Here is a 25,313-nt window from a genome sequence, read left to right on the forward strand (position 1 = left end):
CTGACATGATGCACAACGGTATATTGGATTAAGGAGGGCTGTGGGTATGCATGGAACTCCTCATGTCCATGTAGCTACACCCACTGAGCAGTCAAGCGGGGGCAGAAGGGGAGGGGGAGATTTTTTTTTCTCTCCCCTTCTCGCAAAAGTCCTCTCCACTAGCAGCCCTCAGCAATATATATGTGCATGTGGAAAGGGAGTTCGGAGGGAGGGGAGAGATGTAAAAATTGTTCTGCTCTCCCCCTCAGTGCCAGTCTGTTGCATAAAAAGGAGACGCTGAAGGTGTCTGGTGGACCCAAGAAGGGACACTGAAGGTGTCTGGTGGACCCATAGTCATTCTTCTGTCATAAGAACAGCCCTGCTGGATCAGGCCCAAGGAAGCCCATCTAGTCCAGCACCCTGTTTCGCACAGTGGCCCACCAGATGCCACTGGAAGCCTACAGGCAGGAGTTGAGGGCATGCCCTCTCTCCTGCTGTTATTCCCCTGCAACTGGAACTCAGAGGCACCTTGCCTTTGAGGCTGGAGGTGGCCTATAGCCCTCCAACTAGTAGCCGATGATAGACCTCTCCTTCATGAAGTTATCCAAACCCCTCTTAAAGCCATCCAGGTGGTTGGCTGTCACCACATCTTGTGGCACATGTGCAGAAGCCTGAACCGGGCCCCATCCGGCCTGCACTGAAGCGGGGAGCACCAGCGGGGTCTAGGGGAGCTGCCTCTAGCCTGCCACCACTGGCACTGTGGAACCACTGCCATGGGTAAGGTGACCTCATGCCTCCCCCCACCCTTTCAATCCTGTTTCACTTCCTAGGGATCCTTACTGGATTCACCCTTACAAACATCCCAAAATGGGCCAAACTGGTGGTTTATCTGAACTGGGCCCAGTTCAGTTTGAACTTGGAATGCCCCCCCTTGGGGGAGGGGCAGTCCAGTTTGAGCTTGAACTGGATGAATCGGGTTCAGTTCAAACTGGTTCGTACACCCCTACAATAAAGGCTTTACTTTAAAATTACTGAGGTATCAAAGTAAAACAAGCTTCTTTAAACTTTCAACACCTTTACTGGGATATAACTTCCCTGGCTATATAACTTGTGATTTAAACCATACACTCCTAGAATTAACAATTAATAGTCAAGCTTGATTTGCAGAGGTATTCCCAGGTGTGTACAACCTACCCACCCTAATTCCAAATTCCACACTCAGTCCTACCCTAGTTTGTCCTCTTTGCTAAGCAGGGTCTACCCTGGTTGCATGTGAATGGGAGACTACATGTGAGCACTGTAAGATATTCTCCTTTGGGGATGGAGCCGTTCTGGGAAGAGCATCTGCATGCTTGCAGGCAGAAGGTTCCAAGCTCCCTCTCTGGCATTTCCAAGATAGGGCTGAGAGAGATTCCTGCCTGCAACCTTGGAGAAGCTGCTGCCAGTCTGTGTAGACAATACTGAGCTCAATACTGAGCTAGATGGACCAATGGTCTGACTTAGTAGAAGGCAGTTTCCTATGTTCCTATGACCTAACCATCCAGAGATGGCTTAGATCTGCCTGTTCTGGAGGGGGTTACACTCCCCCTAAAAGACCAGGTTTGTAGTCTGGGAGTGCTCCTGGATCCCAAACTCTCCCTAGTCTCTCAGGTTGAGGCTGTGGCCAGGAGTGCTTTTTATCAGCTTCGGCTGATACGCCAGATACGTCCATTCTTGGAGATTAGTGACCTTAAAACAGTAGTACATATGCTGGTAACCTCTAGGCTTGACTACTGTAATGCATTCTACGTGGGGCTGCCTTTGTATGTCGTTCGGAAACTACAATTGGTACAGAATACGGTAGCCAGACTGGTCTCTGGGTTTACCTGAAGAAACCATAACACCAATTCTAAAAGAATTGCACTGGCTGCCGATAGGTTTCTGAACGAAATACAAAGTGCTAGTTATTACCTATAAGGCCCTTAACGGCTTAGGTCCAGGGTATTTAAGAAAGCGCATTCTCTGTCGTGAACCCTGTCGCCTCTTAAGATCATCTGGAGAGGTCCGACTACGCGTGTCGCAATTTCATTTGGTGGCAACTCGGAACGGGGCCTTTTCTGTGGCTGCCCCAGGGCTTTGGAATGTGCTCCCTGCTGAAATAAGAGCACCTCCTTCTTTGTTTGTTTTTAGGACTCTGAAGATGCATCTGTTTTCCCAGGCCTTCAACTGAGATTGTATTTTAAAATTTTAATGTGTTTTTAACGTGTTTTTATCTATAATAAGAAACCTGAAGAAACCTTTTGTCTTATACAAAGAACAGTCTAGGGATGGGGAGGGGAAAGCTAAACTCTGACATGATGCATAGCCTCAGCGGGGATGGGAGAGTATCACAGCACCACGGCTGTGGACATAGAAGCAGAGGTGCTGCTGGGAAGGACAGCAGTTGCCCTAGTACTGTTACCATAGTTTCTCCCATCATGCCAAAAGCACAGCAGTGCTACCACAATGTCTTCCCATCCTCCTTGTGGCTATACGTCATCTCAGCCAAAATATTTATGTCTGTGGTTTTCATCTAGGCACACTTACCAGATCTTGCTGCTAAAATAAAACATAGCTGGAGCACGTGAAGCATTTCTTCTTCTTTTGTTCCTTCTGCTCCTTCAAATGTCCCATGGGAACAATGTAATAAGTCAGTATAATAACATAAAGCATCCTTCATTTTATTTCTACAAAACTCAAGATTTTGCAAGTTAAGCAGGCCACAGGTTTCTTCAATGATTTCAAGCTCCTTATCTTTTACAGCACAACTATATTCCAACTTGCACTCTTTGCATATATATCGATTTGTTCTAGCAGTAATCTTCTGTATTAATTCACTTCCATTAATAATGTTCATGAATGGCAGAAAAACACTGATTTTTGCAGAACTTCTTAGGAACAAACGGTCAACTTCTTTGAGGTCTTCTTTGATATCCTGTCCCTTTAACTCTGGATGTCTTGGCCAGTAATAGACTGAAGAAACCTCCCCTAAATTTGAAAAAGATGGAACAATTTGAAAAGTACTTGGCTGACTGACCATTTTAAATTAATGTCTTCTTCCTTCTCTTTTGCCATCTTCCTGGAAAAGTAATACTAATACACTATCCATGAAAACCCCATCCTTTTTAACTACTACTTTTAAAACACATTGGAACATAGGAAACTGCCACATACTGAGTCAGACCATTGGGCTATCTAGTTCAGATTGTCCTCACTGACTGGCAGCAACTCTCCAAGGTTTCAGGCCAGAGTCTTTCCCAGCCTTACCTGAAGATGCCAGGGATTGAACCTGGAACTTTTGGCATGCAAAACAGATGCTCCGCTACTGAGCTACAGCCTCATCTGTACTAAAAGGGATGATTCTGTGATGACAATGAAGTAGAATGATTCTTTTCACAGATTGTCAGCAAACAGCCAGCAGATGGCACTAAGAAACAGTGCCATGTACTTCAAAGTAATCTGGATGCCTGGGGAAATCTCTTGTTGCAATTTATACAATATTCATGTTAAAATAAATTGCTGTATGGAAATACTCTTGGTTACCATTTCCCCCATCATTATCCCACCCCACTCTTGTCCAACACATCACCAACCTATCCTTCACAATTGGCTCTGCAGCATTGCATTCAGACTGCATTCACACATAACGCAAAACCAGAGTTGAACAGGGTCAAGGCTGAAAATAGTGTACTGCTGAATGCGTGCAACCACGGTTTCACGGCAACCCAGCTTCCCTCACCAAACTCCAATTTGTACCTTTGGTTTGTAGTGGGTTTCACTGCCCCAACCTGAGGTTTCAGGGCGGCAACATTACATCTGAATTCAAACTCCACCATAACCATGGTTTCATGCTGTTTCTGCTCCTGAACCCATAGAAACACGTCTACTCCATGCCTGCCTCACTTCTTGCTGGCCACCTTTCAGAGGACCCCCCCACCCTGCCAACATCTCCACTATCCTATAGCCATTGCCCGGCAACAGGGATGCCATGCTGCCATGTCACAGTCTTTAAATGTGCCACTGTGAATAGCCACACTTGTACCCAGCATGCACTTTGTCTCATGCTACCCCCTTGGGCTATATGCGGGAAAGGGGGATTGAATGACAGGGCGGCCACTCTGTGGAGCGATCCACACAACTCTGGCAATGAAGGAGTAATTGACAAAGCAGCTGCAGGCCCAATGGCACCATAAGCTGGGCAGACCTCCCCGCCTGCTCTAACACAGATGACACATGCCAAGGGAGTTTCATCCTGCATCTCTGGTGAAAGGCAGCCCATCCTTCTTGATTGGCTCTTGTTCCCCCCCCCAAAAAAAATTGGTCAGAGAAGGGGGCCCCAGCCCCTTCCCCTTTTGTGTAAACATGCAGTCTCTGGTCTTACTCATAAGAAGGGCAGTCCTGAAGGACAGTGGGATGGGGCTGAATTGTTTATAATGTGTGATGATGCCCTTCTCCCAAGGATCAGACCCTCATGAGAGTGAAAGCCCATGGAGACATGCATGCAGGCCAGAGGGCTGCTGCTTCCCAGCCTAGTTGCTAGATACATGCAAGGCCCGGGGAAGGGTACCCAAATAACTCCATTCCCTGTCTTGGTGAATGCCGCCAAGAAGAACTCCAAGTGCTCCCTCTGCCACTCTGGTTGTCCCTTGGCATAGTTGTGTGTTCATTCTTGGGTGGGGAGGCCAGCTGGGTCATCAGGGGCCGCTGAAGACAGGGGCTCCCCACACCCACTATTCCCCATGGCAGCAGATCTGCACATGCAGCAACGCCGATCAGAGCCTGTGAAGTTTGAAGGGGAAGAGGGATCTATCCCAGGCACTGTCCTATTGCTCCAACCCAGGACCCCCAACATGCAGGCTTCCCCTGTGTCTCATGCTGCACCCCAAGGCTAACTACATAAAAGGGGGATGGAATGACAGGGAAGACACTTCATGGAGAGGTCCATGGAACTCCAGTGTTGAAGGGATATCTGCAAAAGCAACCGGAGTCCCCATGGCACCAAAAGCCTGTCATCCCTTTTATTCCCCAAGAATGATAACACATGCCAAGGGATTGCTACCACGAGTCTTTGTTGAATGGCTGCCCCGTCATTCCTTATTCAATCCTCTTTTTTTGGACAAATAGTTGGGGGTAGGGGGGCCCCTGGGTGAAAGCATGCAGTCTCTGGCATTACTCATAATAAGGGCCACCCAGTTAGAGCAATATTTCTTCTGATCAGAAGAGAGATTTTTCCTCTGTGATGAAGCTGGTTAATGCTACCAGAGCAGACCACTCCCTCATGAGAGTGAAAGGCCATGGTGACATGCATGTGGGCATGCATGTGGGCTGGAGGGCTAATGCTGCCCAGGTTGGTTGCTAGATACATGCAAGCCCTGGGGAACGGTACCAGGGAAACACCATTCCCTGTCTCAATGACTGCTGCCAAGAAGCACTCCAAGTGCTCCCTCTACCACTCTGGTCATCCCTTGGCACATAGGTGTGTTGACACTTGTGTGGCATGGGGCTGCCAAAGACAGGGGCTCCCCACACCCACGATTCCCCATGGCAGGCCATCTGCATTTGCTGCTATGCTGACCAGAGCCTGGGAACTTGGAATGGAGAGAGGGATCTATTCCCAGCACCAATTCCCCTACTCTGCACGTCTGGGACCACACCGACATGTGGAGCAGCCAGCAACACATGGGAGCATGTAAGGGTTCAGTAGTGAGAAGAAGGTTCAGATCATGAGCTCTCATTTTAACCAGTGAGAATGGGGGCTCCACTCAAGCAGGGCACTCTAGGTTTGGATAACCTGAGGATGCAGTCTGCTAGAGACCCAAAGCCTTAGACATGGTGCAAACTGCTGGAGACCCAAAGCTTTAAATGCCCTTCCATTTAAAAAGGCTTTAAATGTTTCCTGCCAAAAATGCATAATGTCACTTGACACACCCCCTTACAAATTATGTCCAATGGCTGCAGTACCAATGATGTGCCAATGTCTGGCAATGTGAGCGCCATGGAGCTTGCTGGGGGGGAGGGGCACCTCTGTCCTGTAACCTGAGGCTGCCAGACCATAGTCGGATGAACGTCTGTGATGTCCGTTACAAATATTAATTGTGCATTCATCAGCCTCTGGTTTAGCATTAGATGCAAATACAGCCTCAGACTTTTTGCATGCAAAGCCTATGTTCCATGACTGATCTAAGCAACTTTCCTATAAAACCACCTTTGTTTCCTTGACCCTTTAAGTAAATCTTTCCTAGCCCTCTACCACCTTCTGTCATATGAAGAGCTCCTCCTTCCTCAGATGATTCCACCCATTATCCCTTGCTGCTCCCCAAGCCTAGAGTTTTCCCCTAAGTGATTTACCTTGAATGAGAAGTTTGGTACATTCAGAGCAAGGTTTTCTGGATAAATAGATCACACATTTGTGTAAAGTGGTGTGATTGTTCACTATGACTTGTTGCACAGCATGTAAGGTTTCTGTTGAACAGCACATTACCACCACTTTGTGTAATTTGTCTGACTCACACACTACAATCCCAGTTTTGTTGAACTGAAAGAGGAAAAAAATGCAGTTGTTTAATAACATCTTGTGAAAATTATAAGAAAGGATACTTTGAAAAAGGAGATCGTGCTGCAAATACTGTATACAACTACTTTGTATGCTGACAAATACTATAGCAATGATAAATAATTGCAGTAACATAAACTTGGTTGCTCAGTTTCATTACATACTTTTCCTTCTGGATCATCAACGCACATTGGAGACTTCTCCATATGAAGAGCTAGGCACATGAACAAGTCTCTCTTCCGTTCCAAACGCTGAGGAGGCTCCAATTCATCACTCCCTGTTACATTACAAAAAGCATTTAACAAAAATCCTCAAAACACCAAGACACATGTCCTCCAAGCCCATTTCCTCTACACCATCCTCTTTAGGGCTCAGTCTGAGTCAGCAGATTAGGTGCACTTGTGTACTGCCAGGGTACTGCTTGTGTACTGCCAGGGTACACAAGAGGTGTAAACTGGAGTACTGCGGACATATCGTCAGAGGAGTAAAATATCAAATAGCACAACTAACGCTAGAAGGAAAGCTAGCAAGAAAAAGATCGAGAAAGGGGAAGGAAGAGATGGATGGATGACCTGAAAGAACGGCTAGAAATGAACAGTCAATATCACCCACGATTTCACCTGTAATATCACCTGTAATAAAGAAAAGTTACTCCCTCGTATCTATAATCAATGTGATACATGACATTCATCATCTTTATTGTTACAGTTGTTCGACCAGCAAAACAGAAAATACATAAAAGCAAACATGGTCTAATAAAGAATAAACTGTTAAAACATAAAACAGTGCCGTAACGCCCGAGTTCGTCCATTACATAAAACAGAGGGCTCCATAAATTATAATTATCTAAAATTTAGTTCAATCCAACCCCATGTCTCGCTTTTCAACATTTCTTATCTGAATCTTATTAGCCAAAAAACAAAACTTCGCCATGTTATAAGATCGTGGATGATATCGACTGTCAATATCACCACGGGAGTAATGGCAGGTGAGAGGGCATGCCCTCAACTCCTGACTGTAGGCTCCCAATGGCATCTGGTGGGCCACTGTGCGAAACAGGATGCTGGACTAGATGGGCCTTGGGCCTGATCCAGCAGGGCTGTTCTTATGTTCTTATGATTCTAGGGACTACATTCAATGGCTGCCAATGTTCAACTATAACATTTTTGTCATGTGATAATTTCAGTAATGCCAAGATACACATTCAAGCTACCACATACACAAGGAATCACTAGGTGAGGTCTTGTGCATACAATCATCTTGGAGGCTGTTAGAAGTTTAAGATGAATTGTAGATTCCAATTTTATTGATATTATAGAAATTTTAACCCATATGATATCATCCATGTTATTTTATTGGTATTATTTGAATTTCCACCCTTGAAATAATTTATATACAGATAAACTTCAATTTTACAGACCCAATGCAATGGAGCAACGTTTGAGGCAAATTGTCTGAGTTTGCCTCACTCAATTTGCCTCACAGAATCCTAAAAATTACTGACGTGTATCCTTGTGTGGTTCTGGTGCTTCCCAAATAACTTTCACCAAATCTGTTTTGGGATGTACACCACTCTGAGATATTGTGTGTCCCAAATATGTCACAGAGTGTGTGTAAAACTGACATTTTTCTGCAGAGATAGTAAGTCCATGTCAGAGTTTTCCTTAGACTTCTGTCAGTTTAGCATCATGCTCCTTAATGGTTTTGCCATACATGAAAATGTCATCCTGAAAGTAAGTGATGCCATCCGTAGTCCCAAAAATTGCATGCATTGTTCTTTGAGAGACCAAAGCTGCATCAGCTAAGCCTCCTTCTCTGTTTTCAGGAAGACCCTCAAGACTTTCCTGTTCTCGTAAGCTTTTAATTAGAATTTTAATAATTTTAATAATTTGTTTTATATTTTTTAATTGTGGTTTATGTATTTTAACCTGTGATTTTTAATATTAAAATTTGTACACTGCATAGAGGTTTACATATCAGGTGGTATAAAAACATGATAGATAAAGAAAGAAAGAAAGAAAGAAAGAAAGAAAGAAAGAAAGAAAGAAAGAAAGGAAGAAAGAAAGGAAGAAAGCCGAAAAAGACCCTCTGGGGTAATGAAGACTATATTTGTGAGAACATTTGAGCAGAGGAATTTGATTATAGGCCGAAGACAAGTCCAAAGTTGTGAACACTGAGGCCTCTTTCAGAGTAAGCAGCATTTTGTTGATATTGGGTACCATGTTGGAGTTCACATCTCTTAAATCGATGCACATTCAAAGTGTACCATTTGATTTCTGCACAAGAACAATGTGAGAGACCCATTCTGAGGAATCAACAGGTTCTATGATGTCAGCATACTGTAGTCTTAAGAGCTCCTCTCTAAATGGTTGCTGCAATACTATGGGTATGTCCCTCACTTTGGGTTATACAGGTACTGCATTTGCCTTCATCTGAATTTTATGTTTGAAATATATGGCAGTGCCAGGAGTATCAGCAAAAACATCCAAGAAATCAGCAATCATATTAGCATATGGATGTGCCATCATATGTAATACAGGTTCTGTGCTATTTGGGTCTAACACAATCCGTAGATCTTTCTGATGTTTCCAGCCCAATATTGAGACTCCTTTTTGTGACACATACACTTTCCCTTCTGCAGTACATGTTTCCTCCAAGTTTGTCTGGAGCTAGGAGGCCACCATGCTCTCAATCACTTTGTCCAACCATGGAAGGTTAGAGACCAGTCTATAATTGCTTAACAGAGGTTCAATATAGGCTTTTAAAGAATGATCACTTCTTCAGACAAAGAGATTGCTTCCTTCATTCTGCCCTCCCTCAGAGAAGCATCTATATAATTATTTCTCCAAGACATTCCGGAAAAAATGCATGGTGGAAATCTTGCAAGAGCTCCGGACAGAGCTCTCGCACATGGGATTGGTGGAGGTGGCCGGCCAGCAGAGCCACGCCGGCTGACTGGAGGAGGTGGAGGTAGCAAGTGGTTGGCTGGAGGAGGCGAGAGATACTGGCCTGGCGGGAGGAGCCACGCCGCCGAGAGGAGCCTGGCTGTGTGGGCAGCGGAGCCACACCACGCCCGGCAGGGAAGGAAAGTGCTGCCGGAGAGTGGGGAGAGAAAGGTGAGAGGAGATGGATGGCGGAGCTGCACCGCCAAGAGGAGCCCGACCAGGCAGATGCTGAAGCCGTGCCATGCCCGGCCCACAGGGACGGAAAGAGCTGCGACAAACTAGCAGCGCAGATGTTGTGTTCCGGGTCTCCTAGTTTATAATATTCACTTAACATCTGTTTTTGGAGGAAACTATTATTTACAGTAGCCTGGTTGGATTTAAATACCAATGATATAAAAGTCAAGAGGTTTGGAGAAGCACTTTTAATTGCTTCAGTTGTTTTATTGCATCCCCCCCCCCCCCCGATTTGTGTTTCCCAGATCTTGTTCCCATGAAACCTTGAATATATGCCATTCAGGATTGACTGCTGCTATCAAGAACTGAAGAACATGGTGCCCAGCCCACCTTTAAAGAGCATGCTGAGGTGTGGAGGCAGAGCTTGGTCACCTCGGCGAGCTGCGGCATGCTATCGTATGGGTCCTGCGCAGGCGCATTACCCATTCTTATGGATCTCAACTGATCTCAATCCAGATATAGTAGTTTTGAGATATATATTTATCATAAAATCAAAAAGTATGCATCAAAGGATTATTTGCCTTCCAAATATCTGAATGAATGGCCTAAAATACCAGTTACAATGGGAAACACACTAGTTAGGCATGAGATATAATTTGTGGTTTGGATTTTCCAAGGAAGTCCAGGTTATTTTGAGTAATTGTGGCTTTTCAGACCAATTTTTGCAATCCTTAGGTCCCGATGTAGCCAAAAAGATTCTCAAGCAAAGAGTCTTGGATAAAAAGAATCAAAGGGACCTAAGCTTGGTTCCCCCCCAGAAACAGCTGTGGTAGCTTCTTAAATTACCCTTGCCCTGCAGCATATCTTACGCACTTGACAGCCCTAGGCCAGAGCAGAGCCTTTTCTCAAGCTCGGTTCAACGTTTTGCCCTCTGTGGTCTTAGAGGGAAGATACAAGAGAGTCCCTCTGAGGAATTGTTTATGCCCATGTGGCACAGGTGAGGTTGAGACAACTTCTCATGTTTTGCTTTACTGTCCTTTTTATAAAGCTATCTGCTCCATATGGATTGAGCCTTATCTAAAAAAATGTCCGGACCATTCAGATGATTTTTATGTGGCTTATTTCTTAATGGATCGTCATGTGGAGATTACAGGGAGAATGACAAGGTTTTGTGCAGCGGCTTGCAAAATAAGATGTGAACAAATTAGTTTTAATTTTTCTGTTTAATGCGACACTGTATTGTTTAATAATTTTATTCTGTATTTAACTGTTGTGTGATGTGATTTGGTCATGGACCTTAAATAAAAGTATGTATGTCATTTGGATTTTCCATTCACTGAAACAGACAAAAATACAGTAGTAAAGATAACATACATGATCTTTGTGCCATTCTTCACAAATTAGACTGCTGGGGAAATAATGAAAATTTCGTGCTTGCATTTAGTATGTTGTTTACAACCTGTAATAAAGAAAAGTTACTCCCTCGTATCTATAATCAATGTGATACATGACATTCATCATCTTTATTGTTACAGTTGTTCGACCAGCAAAACAGAAAATACATAAAAGCAAACATGGTCTAATAAAGAATAAACTGTTAAAACATAAAACAGTGCCGTAACGCCCGAGTTCGTCCATTACATAAAACAGAGGGCTCCATAAATTATAATTATCTAAAATTTAGTTCAATCCAACCCCATGCCTCGCTTTTCAACATTTCTTATCTGAATCTTATTAGCCAAAAAACAAAACTTCACCACGTTATAAGATACGACATCCCAATGGTCTGTTAAAAGTAATTCCAAATAGAACTGCTCAGAACAACTGGGATATGCTGTTAAAAAAGAACGTATATATCTCTCCCGCAAAGTGATACATGACATGTAATAATATCTACTTGACTTTTAAAATAGTCCAGCTATTTATTAAATCCTTTTTATAAGTTGAGCAATGATAACATCACCAATATCTTGCTGATTGCTAGTATAAATATAATTTTAAAAGGAGAGTTGGTGCTTTTGCTATTGTTTATGAAAATTAAGAACAATTTACAAAATGTATCTAGAGTAAAAATCAGTCCTCTTACCTTTTGTAAAGTATGTTGGTCATCTTCTGTAGGTTGTTGGTGAAACTGAAGTCACAGCTTAGAAGGCTTTATATAAAAGGTGCTGATCCCAGTGCCAGCCCCACCTAGAATGCTGTTTTTCTCCACCCAGTATTTGTTTAAACAAACAGGCTTTTCTGTTTATTATACAGCAGCTTCCCTAGAAGTCATAGTGCTCCAAATATCACTTGTCTGACCCTCCCAGGTTTAGGTCAGGGTAGAGTTTTAAAGATTATTTTCACTCTTATTATGCTTAAGTGGAGGGTGGGGGATTTCCCTTTAGCTGCTATCATTATGAACATGGGTAGGATGCCTAAAACAGGGAGAGGTAACAAAGGCACGACCAGCCTTTTCATGCTGGAGATCTTCGCATCCATATTGTTTGGAACATGAAGAAGTGGTGATTCTCTTTATTAAGCAGGGAGAGAGCAACTGGCCCTATCCATCCCCAGCACAGCATCCCTCCAGTGGCTGTCTATCTTATGTTTCTTTTTTAGATTGTGAGCCCTTTGGGGACAGGGAGCCATTTTATTTATTTATTTATATCAATTTAAACCACTTTGGGAACTTCTGTTGAAAAGCGGTATATAAATATCTGTCATCGTCATCAGGACCTGACTCCCTCAGCTATGTTGCCACAACTCATACTTGTACACTTTGGCAATGGAGGATCCAGCCCTGCTAGGCTGCAGAACCACCACAGCCACAGCATCCTCTCATTCACAGCCGAGGGAGGTGCCAGCCATTTGGGAGGGTAGTCTGAGAATGGCTCTGCCTGTTGTACCATCAGCAACATTCTCAGGCTTCCCTTTTCCACTGCTTCCTCTATTATTTTATGCATTTATTTGACACATTTGTATGCTGCCCAAAACATAGGTCTCTGGGCAGTTTACAATAAAATAATACAAATTACAACAAAATAAAAAGATTCAAACATTGCAAGAATTTAAAATTTTAAAACAATATTAAACACTTTAAAAACAGTATCTAATTAAAAGCCTGGGTGAACAAGTGTGTCTTTAGAGACTTTTTAAAACTTGTCAGAGGTGGGCCAACTCTTATTTCAGCAGGGAGTGCATTCCAAAGACTCAAGGCAACAATGGAGAAGACCCATCCCTGAGTAGCCACCAGAGGAGCTGGTGGCAACTGCAGATGAACCTCTTCGGATTATCTCAATGGACAGTGGGGTTCATGGCAAAGAAGATGTTCTCTTAAATGGGCAGGGCCTGAGTTGTTTAGGGCTTTATAAGTTATAACAAGCACCTTGTATTTTGCCCAGAAACTTATCGGCAGCCAGTGGAGCTCTTTCAATACTGGAGTAATATGGTCTCTCTGAGATGACTCAGAGACCAACCTGGCTGCCACATTCTGAACCAATTGCAGTTTCTAGACTACAGTATGTACAAAGGCAACCCCACATAGAGCGCATTGCAGTAGTTAAGTCTGGAGGTAACCATTACTTTCTTCCAGGGGTGTAGCTATAATTGAGCGGATGGGTTCAAAGAACATAGGCCCCCCAGCTCCTGGGGGGCTCCAGCTCCACCCCTCCCTATTTCCTTCATTATCTCCCTCACTCCGAGGGTCCACCGGGGAGAGGGGTGAACATGGGCCTCCTCTCCCCTAGCTACACCCCTGCTTTCTTCCTATTCCCTGTCTCTGAGGTACACTGCAAGGACAGCCCAGAGAGCTTTGTGATATCACGTTATCCTCAAGAAGTCCAGAGGAATTCTAGAATCCAGTAACAAAATTCCCAGATCTTGGTCTTCCAAGAACTCTAAGATTAGATCCTATGCCACCAGGCATTCTTGAGACCTGTCACTGAGGTGCTTTTGGAAGCAAACCTGAAATACAGCTGGGAACTTACCTTCCACTTGCTGCTCACCAGCAAGCACAGGATGTGGCAGACCTCCACCTATAAGGGAAAAGTACAATTCCTTAAGGTGCTGAATCCCAACAGTTGCCTGCTAGAACTGGCACCAGATTCTGAAGATGAACACAGAGAGCAAGAGGAACATCTGGCACCTTGTTTGAGAAAGGAGGAAGCTGTCACCTGGACTTTAGCGTTTCTGCTTGAAGAAATGTATTCACACTGCTATAATTCTGAACATGATGAAATGGCATGGCATTGTGAAAATGAAAGAGACTTTAGACTTCTTATTTACTTACTGATTCCTGAAGCTGTGGTGAGACCATGGGGACCTTGTGTCGTATACAGTTTCTTAGGTGTTATTTTGCCCTCAGCCAACTTGATCCAACATGTTTAGTGTCCCTTGGGTGCCTAGTTACTGTCCATATGTCAATATTTTTGTGCTGCCTCTACAGCACCATGGGTTTGGTAGACATGCAAGTAACAAGCCAGGTTAATATTGTGAGACTTTAAGTCTCTCCACATGAGCAGTGTGGAGAGCCTAAAGAGTTCTGCGGGGAGAGCGAGATTGACCTGCTCTCCCCACATACGAGCAGGCAGCTCGCCCTGGGCGGCCGGATCAGCTGCCCACACAATTAGCAGCTCCTTCACAGAGCCAGTAGGAATTGCAGGGAGCGGGGCCTCCCGGACCCCAGAAGTCCCAGAATGCCCTATAAAAGTGGGGAGCCCTCCACAGACCCATAGCCACAGGGTGGCATGGAGTGGCACATGAACCCCAAAAATTCTCCTTGACACCCCCAAACCTCAAGCCCTGGTCAGTCTGTTTTAATTGCTTCTGCCTCTCCCCTTTCCCCTCCAAGACTAGCCTCTGTTACCAACTGGGCTTATTCTGCCCGCTCCCAGAAGCGTCCCTGGTTGCAACTGCATCTCCAGGCTTGGAGATTGCACTTTTGCTATGCTCAGGAGCTGCACAATGTGAGCTCCTAGTTTATGTTATACATGGGGACAAGTTGCTTAGTTGGCAGTCGAATGATTGCCCCTAGATTTGGCTGCAAGGCCCACAAACTGGAAAGGGGATTAGATCCACACTCCCTCTTTCTGTGAGGGGAGCCCTGGCTAAGCAGACTCCAAAACTAGCTACTGCAAGTGTCTGGCATTCAAAATCATTTCAGACATGGAATGAAATCTAAACTCCCCTCTTCCTCTTGCAAGAGAGATAACACCTGTTAATGAAGCAATCAGGCCAGGAAGGGAAGGCAGAAAAGACAGATAAGACAAGTGCAACTGCAGCCTCCATTACAATAGGGATGAGTTGGTGATGTAACTTTGAAAGTGTGCCTACTGTTTGTTCCCTTGTGCCTCTCACTCTGGACCCCAGCAGACTGCAACCAGAAACTCCAGCAGACCACCTTGGTGTCCCCCTCTTCAGGACAGGTGCTATAGCCTCTTGCCTGCCTTCTTCAGGGCTGAACCCATTCCTTTCCTCTTATTTCTGAAATCTTGCCCCTCTATCTTAAAGTACCTCTCTAGCCCGCCTGAGAATTTACACATAATTTGGAACTTTAAGCTAAATGCGCCTTACAATAGTCTATTTAAAAACATATTTGCATTGGTTTTATGTTAGGACCACCTAGTAAATTATATTTCTTTCAATAAACTCCTTCTCGTTAATTAAAACCTCTCTCTCAAGCCGATTTTATTGAGTTCATAGGCTTGCACAAATTAAGGCTGCTTGGAACGGTCTCCCCTTTTGAGCTAAATCCCCATTAACCTGACTTAGGGGGTGCAGGCCACTCACCCTTGAGGCAGTTTCATTAACACCTCCCAGTCAGGGGTCTACTCAAGCACAGAGCTGCACCGCAGCGACACTCAAACAGGAAAACTGGGTTAGCAGAGCACTCACTCCACTAACCTCATTTAAGGTGGGGTGGGGGAGGAATTAAGTGGGCTTGCTACCTGGAGACACGCGGTTCACATGTGTGGTAGCAACCGGGCTGGACTTCCTTAGCCTGGTTTCCACCACACGTGAGAATAGCCTCTTTAAGTTGGTATATGTAACCCTAGAAGAATAATTTATGATGTTAAATGAACCAGAAGCATGCTGATCACACAAGCTGAGAAGAGCTAATGCAGCCTATTAGAATCAATGTATTGGGAATAGCTAAGTAGGGTTCTCAGTCTGAGAGCCAATAAAGCACGGACTCCACCTTTGTTTGGGCCTTGCCCTGCCAATCCTAGCAACAGCAGAAAGGGCCCTCTCTGGGGAGGAGGGGAAGAAGCCTTCAATCCTCACTTGAACACAATGGTCTTTTTACCTGACAGGTTTAATGTCCGAGTACCACCAATCTGAATCAACAAATTCTGAGGAAACAGCAGCTATTTAATGTGAGTTATTCTTTGCATGTAAAACAATAGAAATAATTTAACCTTGGATTTTATTTATTTATTTATTTGATTTATATACTGCCCCTCCAAAAAATGGCTCAGGGTGGTTTACAGTGTGCAGCTTATTCTTGTTTGAGTAAGCTGCATGAAATAATCTGATGTTCAGAACATATGTGCTTAACAGCATTTCCATAGGTGACAGGAGGACTTTACTGCAAAATCTACTTTTCATATCCTAAATTCTCTATGTGATCCCACTGGGAAATACCTTTCTATTAAGGGCCCATAATTTGACATAACTTTTACTTTGAGATCTGTATGTGCACCAATCCCAGACGTTCAAAACAACAATTGGTTTGGATCACTTGCAAAAAGATGAATTCCTTTTGGCCATGAGTTTCAATCTGCTTCAGCTTGTATTTGGAAAAGAGCATTGTGGGGGGCGAGTGGGAGCGTTGCGGGGGGCGCGGAGCGAGTGGGAGCGTTGCGGGGGGCGTGAGCGCTGTGGGGGGCAGAGAGTGGGAGCACTGCAGGGGGCAGAGAGCAGGGGTGGGAGCGCTGTGGGGGGCAGGGAGAGTGGGAGCACGAGTGCTGCGGGGGCGGGGAGAGTGGGAGCGCGAGCGCTGTGTGGGGCGGGGAGAGCAGGAGTACGAGTGCTGCGGGGCGGGGGGAGCACAAGCGCGGCGGGGGGAGCGGGAGTGCTGTGAGGGGCGGGGTACCACAGGCTCAGTGTACTACTAGCTAGTATATATATTTAAATCTCTAAGGCTCACCCATGATTAATCCTGTGTTTGGCAGCTCTCTCCAGAGTTCGTGAGCAGAAGCACCTGATTGGGCAGTAAGGATTCCATATGCAGATAGGGAGGGGGAGCCTGTGAGAGCAGAAGCAACATGGTGATTGGGCAGAGTTATTCAGATATGGGGGAGGAGCCTGTGGCACCGTGGTGACTGGGTAGTGGGGATTCCATATGCAGATAGGGAGGAGGAGCCTGTGATGGTTAAGGTCATTTGGAATGCAACTGTTACTGGTCAGAAGATGTTCTTGATTGTAGAGAGGAATCTATATATACAATAGGATAGTGGGCAGGGGTCTGCAAAGAGAAGGGTTGTGAGGGAGGAAAGAGCCCCTTCAGGAGAAGGAGGTGGCGGTTATGTGAATTTGATGAGGAAACAAAATGAACAAGATCTGTTAACTCAGGGAGGGGAAGAAAGTCAAAGGGGAAGAGCGAGTGGAGGAGAGAGGAAGAGAGGAAGAAAGGAGGGCGAGGGACGGGCCCGAGCCTGTCAGTGGCCTGAGGGGAACGAGTGGCCGTGATGGTGGCAGCAAGGAAGGGCCCAGTCAACCACTTCTGCTGTTTGGGGCTACAGAGGCCATTGGCAGAAGGAGGCAGGCAAGGGATGGGCCCAGGCCTGTCAGCAGTCTGAGGGGAACAAGTGGCCATGGCGGTGGTGGCAGCAAGGAAGAGCCCAGTCAACTGCTGCTGCTGCTCCTGTGGGGAGGAGCAGAAGCGGGGCTCGTGTGGGGAGGTCTCTGGGGATAGGAGCGGGGGCTGCAGCTTGGCCAACAGGCACCAGCCATGCTGCAAGCGGGGTGAGGAGGATGGAGTAAAGGGATGGAGGGGTGACCAAGAGGGGTGAGGAGGGTGGAAGCAATGGGATGTAGGAGGAGGAGCAGGAGTGTGGCTCAGGTGAGGGTGGAGAGATCTCTGAGGTGAAGGGGGCTGTGGCAGGGGGTGAGGGGAGCAATCAAGTACTAACGCACAGATGCTCTGTGCGGGTTAAGCTAGTACATAACGATTTCCTTGTGTCTATGAAGGAAGCAGCTATAAATCAGATGGGCTGGTTTCTATATCTGGAGGAGCGTTTCAGGGTTCCTAGGAGTGTCTAGCTATTCTCTATTCAGGAGAACAATAAATCAAAGAGGAGATTAGCTCTGTGGGCTAATAACTGTGTATGTCATCCAATCTGTTTAAAAGGGAGATCTGACGGTGACACAGGGAGCCTTTTTCTCCCTGAGCTTCCCACACCACCCTGTGCCTCTCGCCTCATATGACAAAGGGGGAGTGGCGGAAAGAGGGATGATGTACTGGGTAGGAAAAGAACAAAGATAATCCTACTGCAATTACGATTTAGTAGCAGCAGTAGACTCATTGCGGTCAAAAGGCCAAAACAGGGAGAAGACGTGGATAGGTTGGCTAGCCGCCCAGAGAACAATCTGTTATGGGGCGACAAATAAAGTTTATTATATTAATTATATTATAATTAGCCTGGGCACTCAAGCCTAGCAGCTGTGTGTTCGGAAGTGAACAGCGAGGGATCAGGAAAGACTGCCCCAAACAAAAGGGCCAGTTATGGGCGGAAAACTGGAGGGGAAGCGACGTTCCCTCTTCCTCCAAGAGCGATCAGTAACATCTCGTAGGGTTGATCAGCTCGTCTGCTTAGCTCCGTCTCGGCTCCTTATAAGCCGCAAACTCAAGGCTTCCCTCCCTACACCCAAGCACCCCATTTCACGGCACCCTTTTAGAGGTGTATAACATCCAGCCTCATTATAACTTCTGGAGCACTTGAAAGCTTAAGACGGAATATCCCTTCGGTTGGTGGTGCTAATAAAGGTTTTGTAACGCTTCCTAAGATTTAAAAGGGGAAGGGGCTGCTGCTGATGGGAGTTGTAGTCTATCAGGGCTTCCCAATCAGTGGTACTCCAGAGGCTGATGAAATACAACTCCCATCTTCCGGAACCACAATAAATTGGAGCTGGGGGTGACGGAAGTTTGTAGTTCCTCAACATCCGGAACCCCTCCTACTCTAGAGGCCGCTCATTGGCTGGGTCTCTCCGCCTCAATCCAACGTACTTTGCGCCTTTCCGTAGCAAAGATGGCGGCGCCCGCGCTGCGCGCCGGCCATCGCCGGCTTGTCCGCCTGAGGCCTCTCATGCCCCGACCTTTAGCCACTGAGAAAGGGCGGCAACTCCACGAGCAGTGGCTAGAGCCGCAGACCCGAGCGAGACCGGCGGCCGCCAAAGGGCTGCTGGCTGCTCAGTGTCAGCGGGGCCTTTTCCGAGAGATCTTCCCGCCCCAGGCCGCCGAGGAGCAGCTGCCCGAGCTCCTCGCGCCGGGCCGCGCGCCCGTGACCGTTTACTGCGGCTTCGACCCGACGGCCGACTCGCTCCACGTGGGGCACCTGCTGACGGTCATGGGCTTGCTGCACTTCCAGCGCGAGGGGCACGACGTCATCGCGCTGGTCGGCGGGGCCACCGCGCGCCTAGGGGACCCCAGCGGCCGCACCAAGGAGCGCGAGCCCTTGCCCGAGGAGCGCGCGCAGGAGCAGGCCAGGGGCTTGCGCGAGGGGCTGCAGCGGCTCTTCGAGCACCACCGCGAGCTCTTCTGGCCGGCGGGGAACGCGCGCCTGGGCCGCGCCACGGTCCTCGACAACGCCGGCTGGCTGGAGCGCCAGCCTCTCATCGCCTTCCTGTGCGGGATCGGCGGGCACCTGCGGATGGGCACCCTGCTGAGCCGGCAGAGCTGCAAGGCCCGCATCACCAGCCCCGAAGGCATGGGCCTGGCCGAGTTCCTCTACCCGGCCCTGCAGGCTTACGACTTCCTGCACTTGTACCGCCACTACGGCTGCCGCATCCAGTTGGGAGGAGCTGACCAGATAGGCAACATCATGTCTGGATACGAGTTTGTCTCCAAGTATGAGATGCGATGCGGGCGCGGCGTGGCGTTTGTCCTCTAACTTCAATAAACTGTATAGAAGGCCTATTTCACGTACGAGTTGGGGCTGCAGTTCACTGGTAGAGTGGCTGCTTTGCATGTAGAAGGTCCCAAGTTCAGCCCCTGGCATTCCCAAGGAGGGGTGGGAAAGACCCCGGTCTGAAACCTGGGAGGGCAGCTCCTAGTCAGAGTAGATGGACCAGGTTCTAGCAAATGTCAGGAAATTCTTAAGGAGCTGGGTAAGGGAGCAGAGGGAGTTTGAGGAATAAGCAGGGCAGTAAGGGTGTGTGACAGGTAGCAGAAATTTTGAGTTTTGTTGTCGATCTCAGAAGCATTTGTAGTTAGTATTAAACTTATATATTGTGTTAAGTAATGTAACTTGATTTTGCTTATGTTATTCTCTGGTAGGGTGACAGGGGAAGATGTGTTTGGAATCACCGTGCCTCTTATTACAAATACTACAGGAAATAAACTGGGAAAGTCTGCTGGTAATGCGGTCTGGCTTAACAGAAATAGGACCTCTCCTTTTGAGTTGTATCAGTTTTTTGTTAGACAGCCAGATGACACTGTAAAAAGGCAAGTATCTTTATTTAGCTAGCATTCATATATCTGCTTTTCAGGCAAACTTCCCAAAAGCAGGTTACAAAAAACTTAAAGGACCATACATCAAGCCACACATTTACATTTTTGCATGGGCCTTAGTCTCACTTCCTCTCCCTTCCCCTCAGAGCAAGATGGTCACTCTTTAAGACATCCTGTGTGATTGCATAAATTGCTGTACATTAAATGGGGGGAAACTACAGTGCTGGATTATACTAGCGGTTCATCTAATACAGTATATTCTGTCTCAGTGATAATCTAGATACTCCTGCGTTTACAGAAGTAAAAAAGAACTAGTGTAGCACTTACAATGTGTTCCAGGTCTTATAGATTTATTGTTAAACAATCTTTATTAATGCCATATGAATTATTGTTTAAAATTATGTATGTTTATGCACACACTATCTCAACTGCTTAGTAAGCCCCAACATGTTCAGTTTCTCTTCTATCTGTGTGCAGTAATTTCAGGAACAGGGTTTGTAGCATTTTGCTGCAGCAGCAATAGCTTTGTCATATACTAAGTTATTGATTATTATTTAAGATGGTGGTGGGGGAGATTAACATACAGGAACAGTTAAGGGACACTGTCATGACTCCTACCAGAGCCGGAGGAGGAGGGAGGAGTTCACTGTGGTTGAATCCTTGTATGTAAGCGATTTTAATGAGGGACAAACCACTCTTTCCACATAAGATGGGGGGGAGGGGGGTTAGGGTGGCAAAACCCTCCCTGGGACAGAACTAAGTAAGAGCTTTCTCTTCAATCGGTGGCTGTGTGGGTAGTTCCTGCCCAGTCCTCAGGATTGGTCCTTCTATTTTGAATTTCCCAGGCTTTCCCCCTTATTAAAGAGCCCCTGGTGGCACAGTGGCAAAACTGCCGCCCTGTAACCAGAAGGTTACAAGTTCGATCCTGACCAAGGGCTCAAGGTTGACTCAGCCTTCCATCCTTCCGAGGTCGGTAAAATGAGTACCCAGAAATGTTGGCGGCAATATGCTAAATCATTGTAAACCGCTTAGAGAGCTCCGGCTATAGAGCAGTATATAAATGTAAGTGCTATTGCTATTAGGAAAGGCCTCATCTGCTAGCAGTTGCTCTGAATAGTCCTCCCCTGAAGCCCTACCATCACTACAAAAAATAAGTTTAAATTGGTAGTTATTGACAGGGGCAAAACTTTGCTGTCTTCCTTTTAAGGTACCTGAAACTATTTACTTTCCTCCCTCTTCCGGAAATTGATCATATTATGGAAATGCATGCTAAAGAGCCAGAGAAGCGGGGACCTCAGAAACGACTTGCTGCTGAAGTAACTAAACTTGTTCATGGCAAGGAAGGTCTGGAATCTGCTAAGAGGTAAAGGGATATTTGATTAAGAAAATATGCTACTGATTTGTGGACCAAAATTCTGTTAGTGGAAATGCAAACTAGAGCTTTTGGCTTCACGAAAATCAGGTAAAAATGATCAAGTGGAATGTTTCTGACTAAATTGGGAGAGTTAGTTCTGGAAGTAAGTAAGTGTTGCTCACTCCTTTCTTTCTTTCACCAGATGTACCAGAGCCCTTTATCACAGCAACATAGAAGTGTTAGAGACTATGTCTGATCAAGAATTACAGGAACTCTTTAGAGAAGCACCATATGTTGAGTTGATGCTTGAACCTGGAACAACAGTACTTGATTTGTGTCAGAAAGCCAATGCTATTGCAGATGGACCAAGAGGGTAGGTTGGCATTTACATTTCTAGAGCAGTGTTATTGGGTCTTCCTGCTACACTTAGCGTGTCTAGTATTCCCATGTATTCTCCTATGTACATATTATTTTTAAAAATCCTACGGGAAAGTACAGATCTGTATGTTGTCTATTGACAACAGCTAGCACAAGTGCTAGCTGCCAATCTGAATAAATTGCAGAAACAGCAAAACCATAGGGGAAATACAATGGAGGGTAACATACCATAGTTTTCCCATTCCCTGTGTAGCAGTTATTATTACCCTTATATGGGATTAATTGCCTCTATTCTTTTGAGAACATTTGCCCCAACATTTGAACATAATTGTCATCATCAATCAACCACTGAAAGCTTTAGATTTCTCTCATTAGTTTAGATGGGTGTGGTTTGAAATTATTAAAGGGCCTACTGCGTTGCAATCTACACAGATATAAGCACAAATGTATAAGGCTGCTAGCGAGGTGCTCTCACGTTCCCTTCTAGCCTTAGTGAGTTGGCTGCGTTATAGAAATGGGACACACATACTAACCTTGAAAGAGTCGTTCACAGCAAATAAAGTGAGATGACAAGAGTCCTATATACACAGTCTTTCAAGGTTAGAGCCCTATATATTGCATCTCCATAATGCAGCTGTATGTAAACTCCAGGGTAGTTAAAAGTTGATGTGTTTTTAAAAAGAGCGCCAGCAATATAAACTGCCATTTAAAAATAACCTAGTTTAAAATGAAATCAAGGTTTTTAATGCAGATTTGTTAAAGGTTACATTCACAGTCTCTTCACTGGGACCCACAGCCCTCTTATCAAATACACTGAGTTAAACCATGGTTTTCTTTGTAAGAAGGTAGTGGGGCAAAAAAGAATCTTAATAGCCATGTATTTTATTTATTACATAAATTATCATTATTGATAATGTAAAGCAACCAGTATGGAAACTTGTCTGAGAGGCTGTTCTGCCTATTAAATCTAGACCTTGCTTCTGGAAAGTTCCAGGTAGTTAATCTCCAAGTCCTCTTGTATAGCATCCTTGGATGTGTAAAATTAAGTGCCAAACACACACCATTAATTGCACTCTTGGAAGCACATACAAGTTCAGTAGTACAAAAGGCAATTGTGCTGTATGAAAAGATTTTACATTGTTTCTAGGCAGTATAAGAGTGCTGCTTGCTTAAAGCAATAGTTTTATAGTAACCATTTAGTGCATGCACTTATTTAAGAAAGTTTGAATGAAAAATTGTAGACTTCATGTAACTGTTTGACTCAATCCACCCTAATAAGAAGCTGAAGCCATTCTCTTCAGCTTGTTGGTCTTGGTTTGGGAGGGATGGTTTCTCCTGCTCAGCATACACCTTCCAGGCAACAAGATTGGGAAGGGAAGGATTTCAGGCCAAAGCTGTACTTGGCTCCTCATCCCAGCAGCAAATTGTCTTTTCTTTCCTATGTAAGCAAATTGGGCTCTTTGACAATGCAGATTGTTTGATATACCTAAGAAGCATATTAGTTTTAAACTTGTCAGAGGTCTTAATAGCAGCAAGTCTGATTGTACAATTTCTTTTTCAAGGTATCATGACATAACATGTGGTGCAGTTTCTATAAACCACCTTCAAGAAAGGAATCCTGATGCTGTTCTTATTATTGGACAGCATATTCTCAATAATGGCTTATCACTACTTAAGATTGGAAAGAAAAATTACTACATTGTGAAATGGCTTCAGTTATCACATGAAGATTAAAATGAAGTCTTTGGGTATGTCAAACTGCATTTCTCTTCAAGGACAGTTGGCTTTTCTGAACTATGTACATCACAACTCACAGGATCAGTGGGACATTTGTGATGTAAATTGCATTTTCTCACTGTGTGAGACATTGGTTATTTGTATCATGTGGATGCGGGATAGCATTTTATATTTAAATCAAACACCTGCAAACTTACGGTTATAAATTGCTGTCAAAAAATGTAGCGTGATGCAGAACTACTTATAAATATTGGTAGAAAAAGCAAAGATTGAAAAGAATGATTACAATAAAGGCAGCATAATGAATCCTTAAGTGACATTATTGCTTGTGTTAATGTCCATGTTGTCAATAGTAAATATTTGTGTAAGAATCAAACTGTTCCTTTAGGGAGAGCCACCTAATGGTACAGTGGGGAAGTAACTTGCCTAGGGAGCAAGAGGTTGCTGGTTCGAATCCCCGCTGGTATGTTTCCCAGACTATGGCAGCAGCAATATAGGAAGATGTGGAATGGCATCATCTCATACTACGTGGGAGATGGCAATGGTAAATCCCTCCTGTATTCTACCAAAGAAAACCAGATAGCTCTGTGGTCTCCAGGAGTCGACACCAACTCGACACCACAACAACATACTTATTTGGTCTTTCTTGTGATTAACTTTGCCATTTATAGGGCTCCTCAAAAACAAGGATGATACTAAGGAGTATACTAAAGTGGCTAGATTACTTCAGCTTATAGCACCTTATAAAGCTTTAGTCATTTTGTATATAAAATATCTTTTAGGAAGGGCTCTTCATAGCCCAAGGCTCAATTCTGGAACCTATTTCCAATGCTTATTTCTGTAAGTTACAGATTTAACGGGAGAAAGCAGGCACAAATACCACCTTTTCATTAACCAACCCAGCATCCAGTATAACAGACTGGAGCAAGGGGGAGAAAGTACTACTGAGGCAATTAAGTGACATTCCCCACCACCTAGTTCTGCATCAGTAGATAAGGAAACAGTAAAACACAGGGCACAAAGCCAGGCAAAGCTGCAATCTTGACAATCCTTCTTCCCTTCTCCATTCAGGCAGAATGTCAAGAAAGCTCTTGTGTTGTCAGCAGTCTGAATGATGGTTAGGAGGAGAAAAGGTGAAGCTGCAGCACCTTTTGAATTTTCTGCTTAGACACTTGTAGTAGCAAGCAGTAGTAAGGGGAAGTATTTCTTAATACTTCCTGGAGAGAATCTATGTGGTCACTAAGAGTCAACACCGATTTGATGGCACTCAATCAATTGCTTAATTAGGCAGAAATCTGATTTATCTTTCACAAACAATTGTAGATGTTCCTGCTGTTAAATTTCTACCTCAACATGTCCCTTCCCAGCCCAGTATTGAACTGAAAAACTAAGACAAAGTGTAGGCCAATAAAGCCTAATTTGTAAAGCTAGTGTTGAGAGACTGTACAGTGTTTTATTGCTTTCATGATACAGGTTTACCTTAACTTACAGCTTTTATACTCAGTAAGCAGCTTAAGTTAGCTT

At 45.1% G+C, this 25,313-nt stretch overlaps 2 protein-coding genes across 8 annotated transcripts in view; one reads left to right on the forward strand and one right to left on the reverse strand.

Annotated features, from left to right (window-relative positions):
- Nucleotides 1–19,015, reverse strand: part of LOC128328449 (cytidine and dCMP deaminase domain-containing protein 1-like) — a 30,127-nt gene extending 11,112 nt beyond the window's left edge. For 3 of the 7 annotated variants that reach the window (XR_008309222.1, XM_053258458.1, XM_053258457.1), the window contains exons 1-5: nt 18,878–19,015; nt 13,638–13,685; nt 6,715–6,827; nt 6,346–6,532; nt 2,545–2,985 (exon numbers count right to left, since the gene is read on the reverse strand). Coding sequence is in view for 2 of the 7 variants with exons in the window: in XM_053258458.1 (XP_053114433.1) it covers nt 2,545–2,985; nt 6,346–6,532; nt 6,715–6,827; nt 13,638–13,685; nt 18,878–18,929 (841 nt within the window). In the remaining 5 variants the exon portion in view is untranslated. Of the gene's footprint in view, nt 1–2,544; nt 2,986–6,345; nt 6,533–6,714; nt 6,828–11,043; nt 11,129–13,637; nt 13,686–16,798 lie in introns of all 7 variants that reach the window. The other 4 variants (XR_008309225.1, XR_008309226.1, XR_008309224.1 and 1 more) reach the window with 4 other exon arrangements.
- On the forward strand, nt 18,750–24,102 carry YARS2 (tyrosyl-tRNA synthetase 2). The gene is made up of 5 exons (XM_053258456.1): nt 18,750–19,717; nt 20,147–20,314; nt 21,528–21,683; nt 21,877–22,047; nt 23,615–24,102. The coding sequence occupies exons 1-5, from the start codon at nt 18,900–18,902 to the stop codon at nt 23,784–23,786; spliced, it is 1,485 nt and encodes a 494-aa protein (XP_053114431.1). The 5' UTR covers nt 18,750–18,899; the 3' UTR covers nt 23,787–24,102.
- Nucleotides 24,103–25,313: the final 1,211 nt, after the last annotated feature.

The sequence above is a fragment of the Hemicordylus capensis genome, chromosome 5 (assembly GCF_027244095.1).
Source record: "Hemicordylus capensis ecotype Gifberg chromosome 5, rHemCap1.1.pri, whole genome shotgun sequence".
Lineage (NCBI taxonomy): Eukaryota > Metazoa > Chordata > Lepidosauria > Squamata > Cordylidae > Hemicordylus > Hemicordylus capensis.

Coding starts and splice junctions, on each gene's coding strand:
- YARS2 (XM_053258456.1), top strand. CDS start 18,900: ATGGCGGCGCCCGCGCTGCGCGCCGGCCATCGCCGGCTTGTCCGCCTG. Junction 20,315..21,527: donor CCAGATGACACTGTAAAAAG/GCAAGTATCTTT, acceptor CTTCCTTTTAAG/GTACCTGAAACTATTTACTT. Junction 21,684..21,876: donor GGTCTGGAATCTGCTAAGAG/GTAAAGGGATAT, acceptor TTCTTTCACCAG/ATGTACCAGAGCCCTTTATC.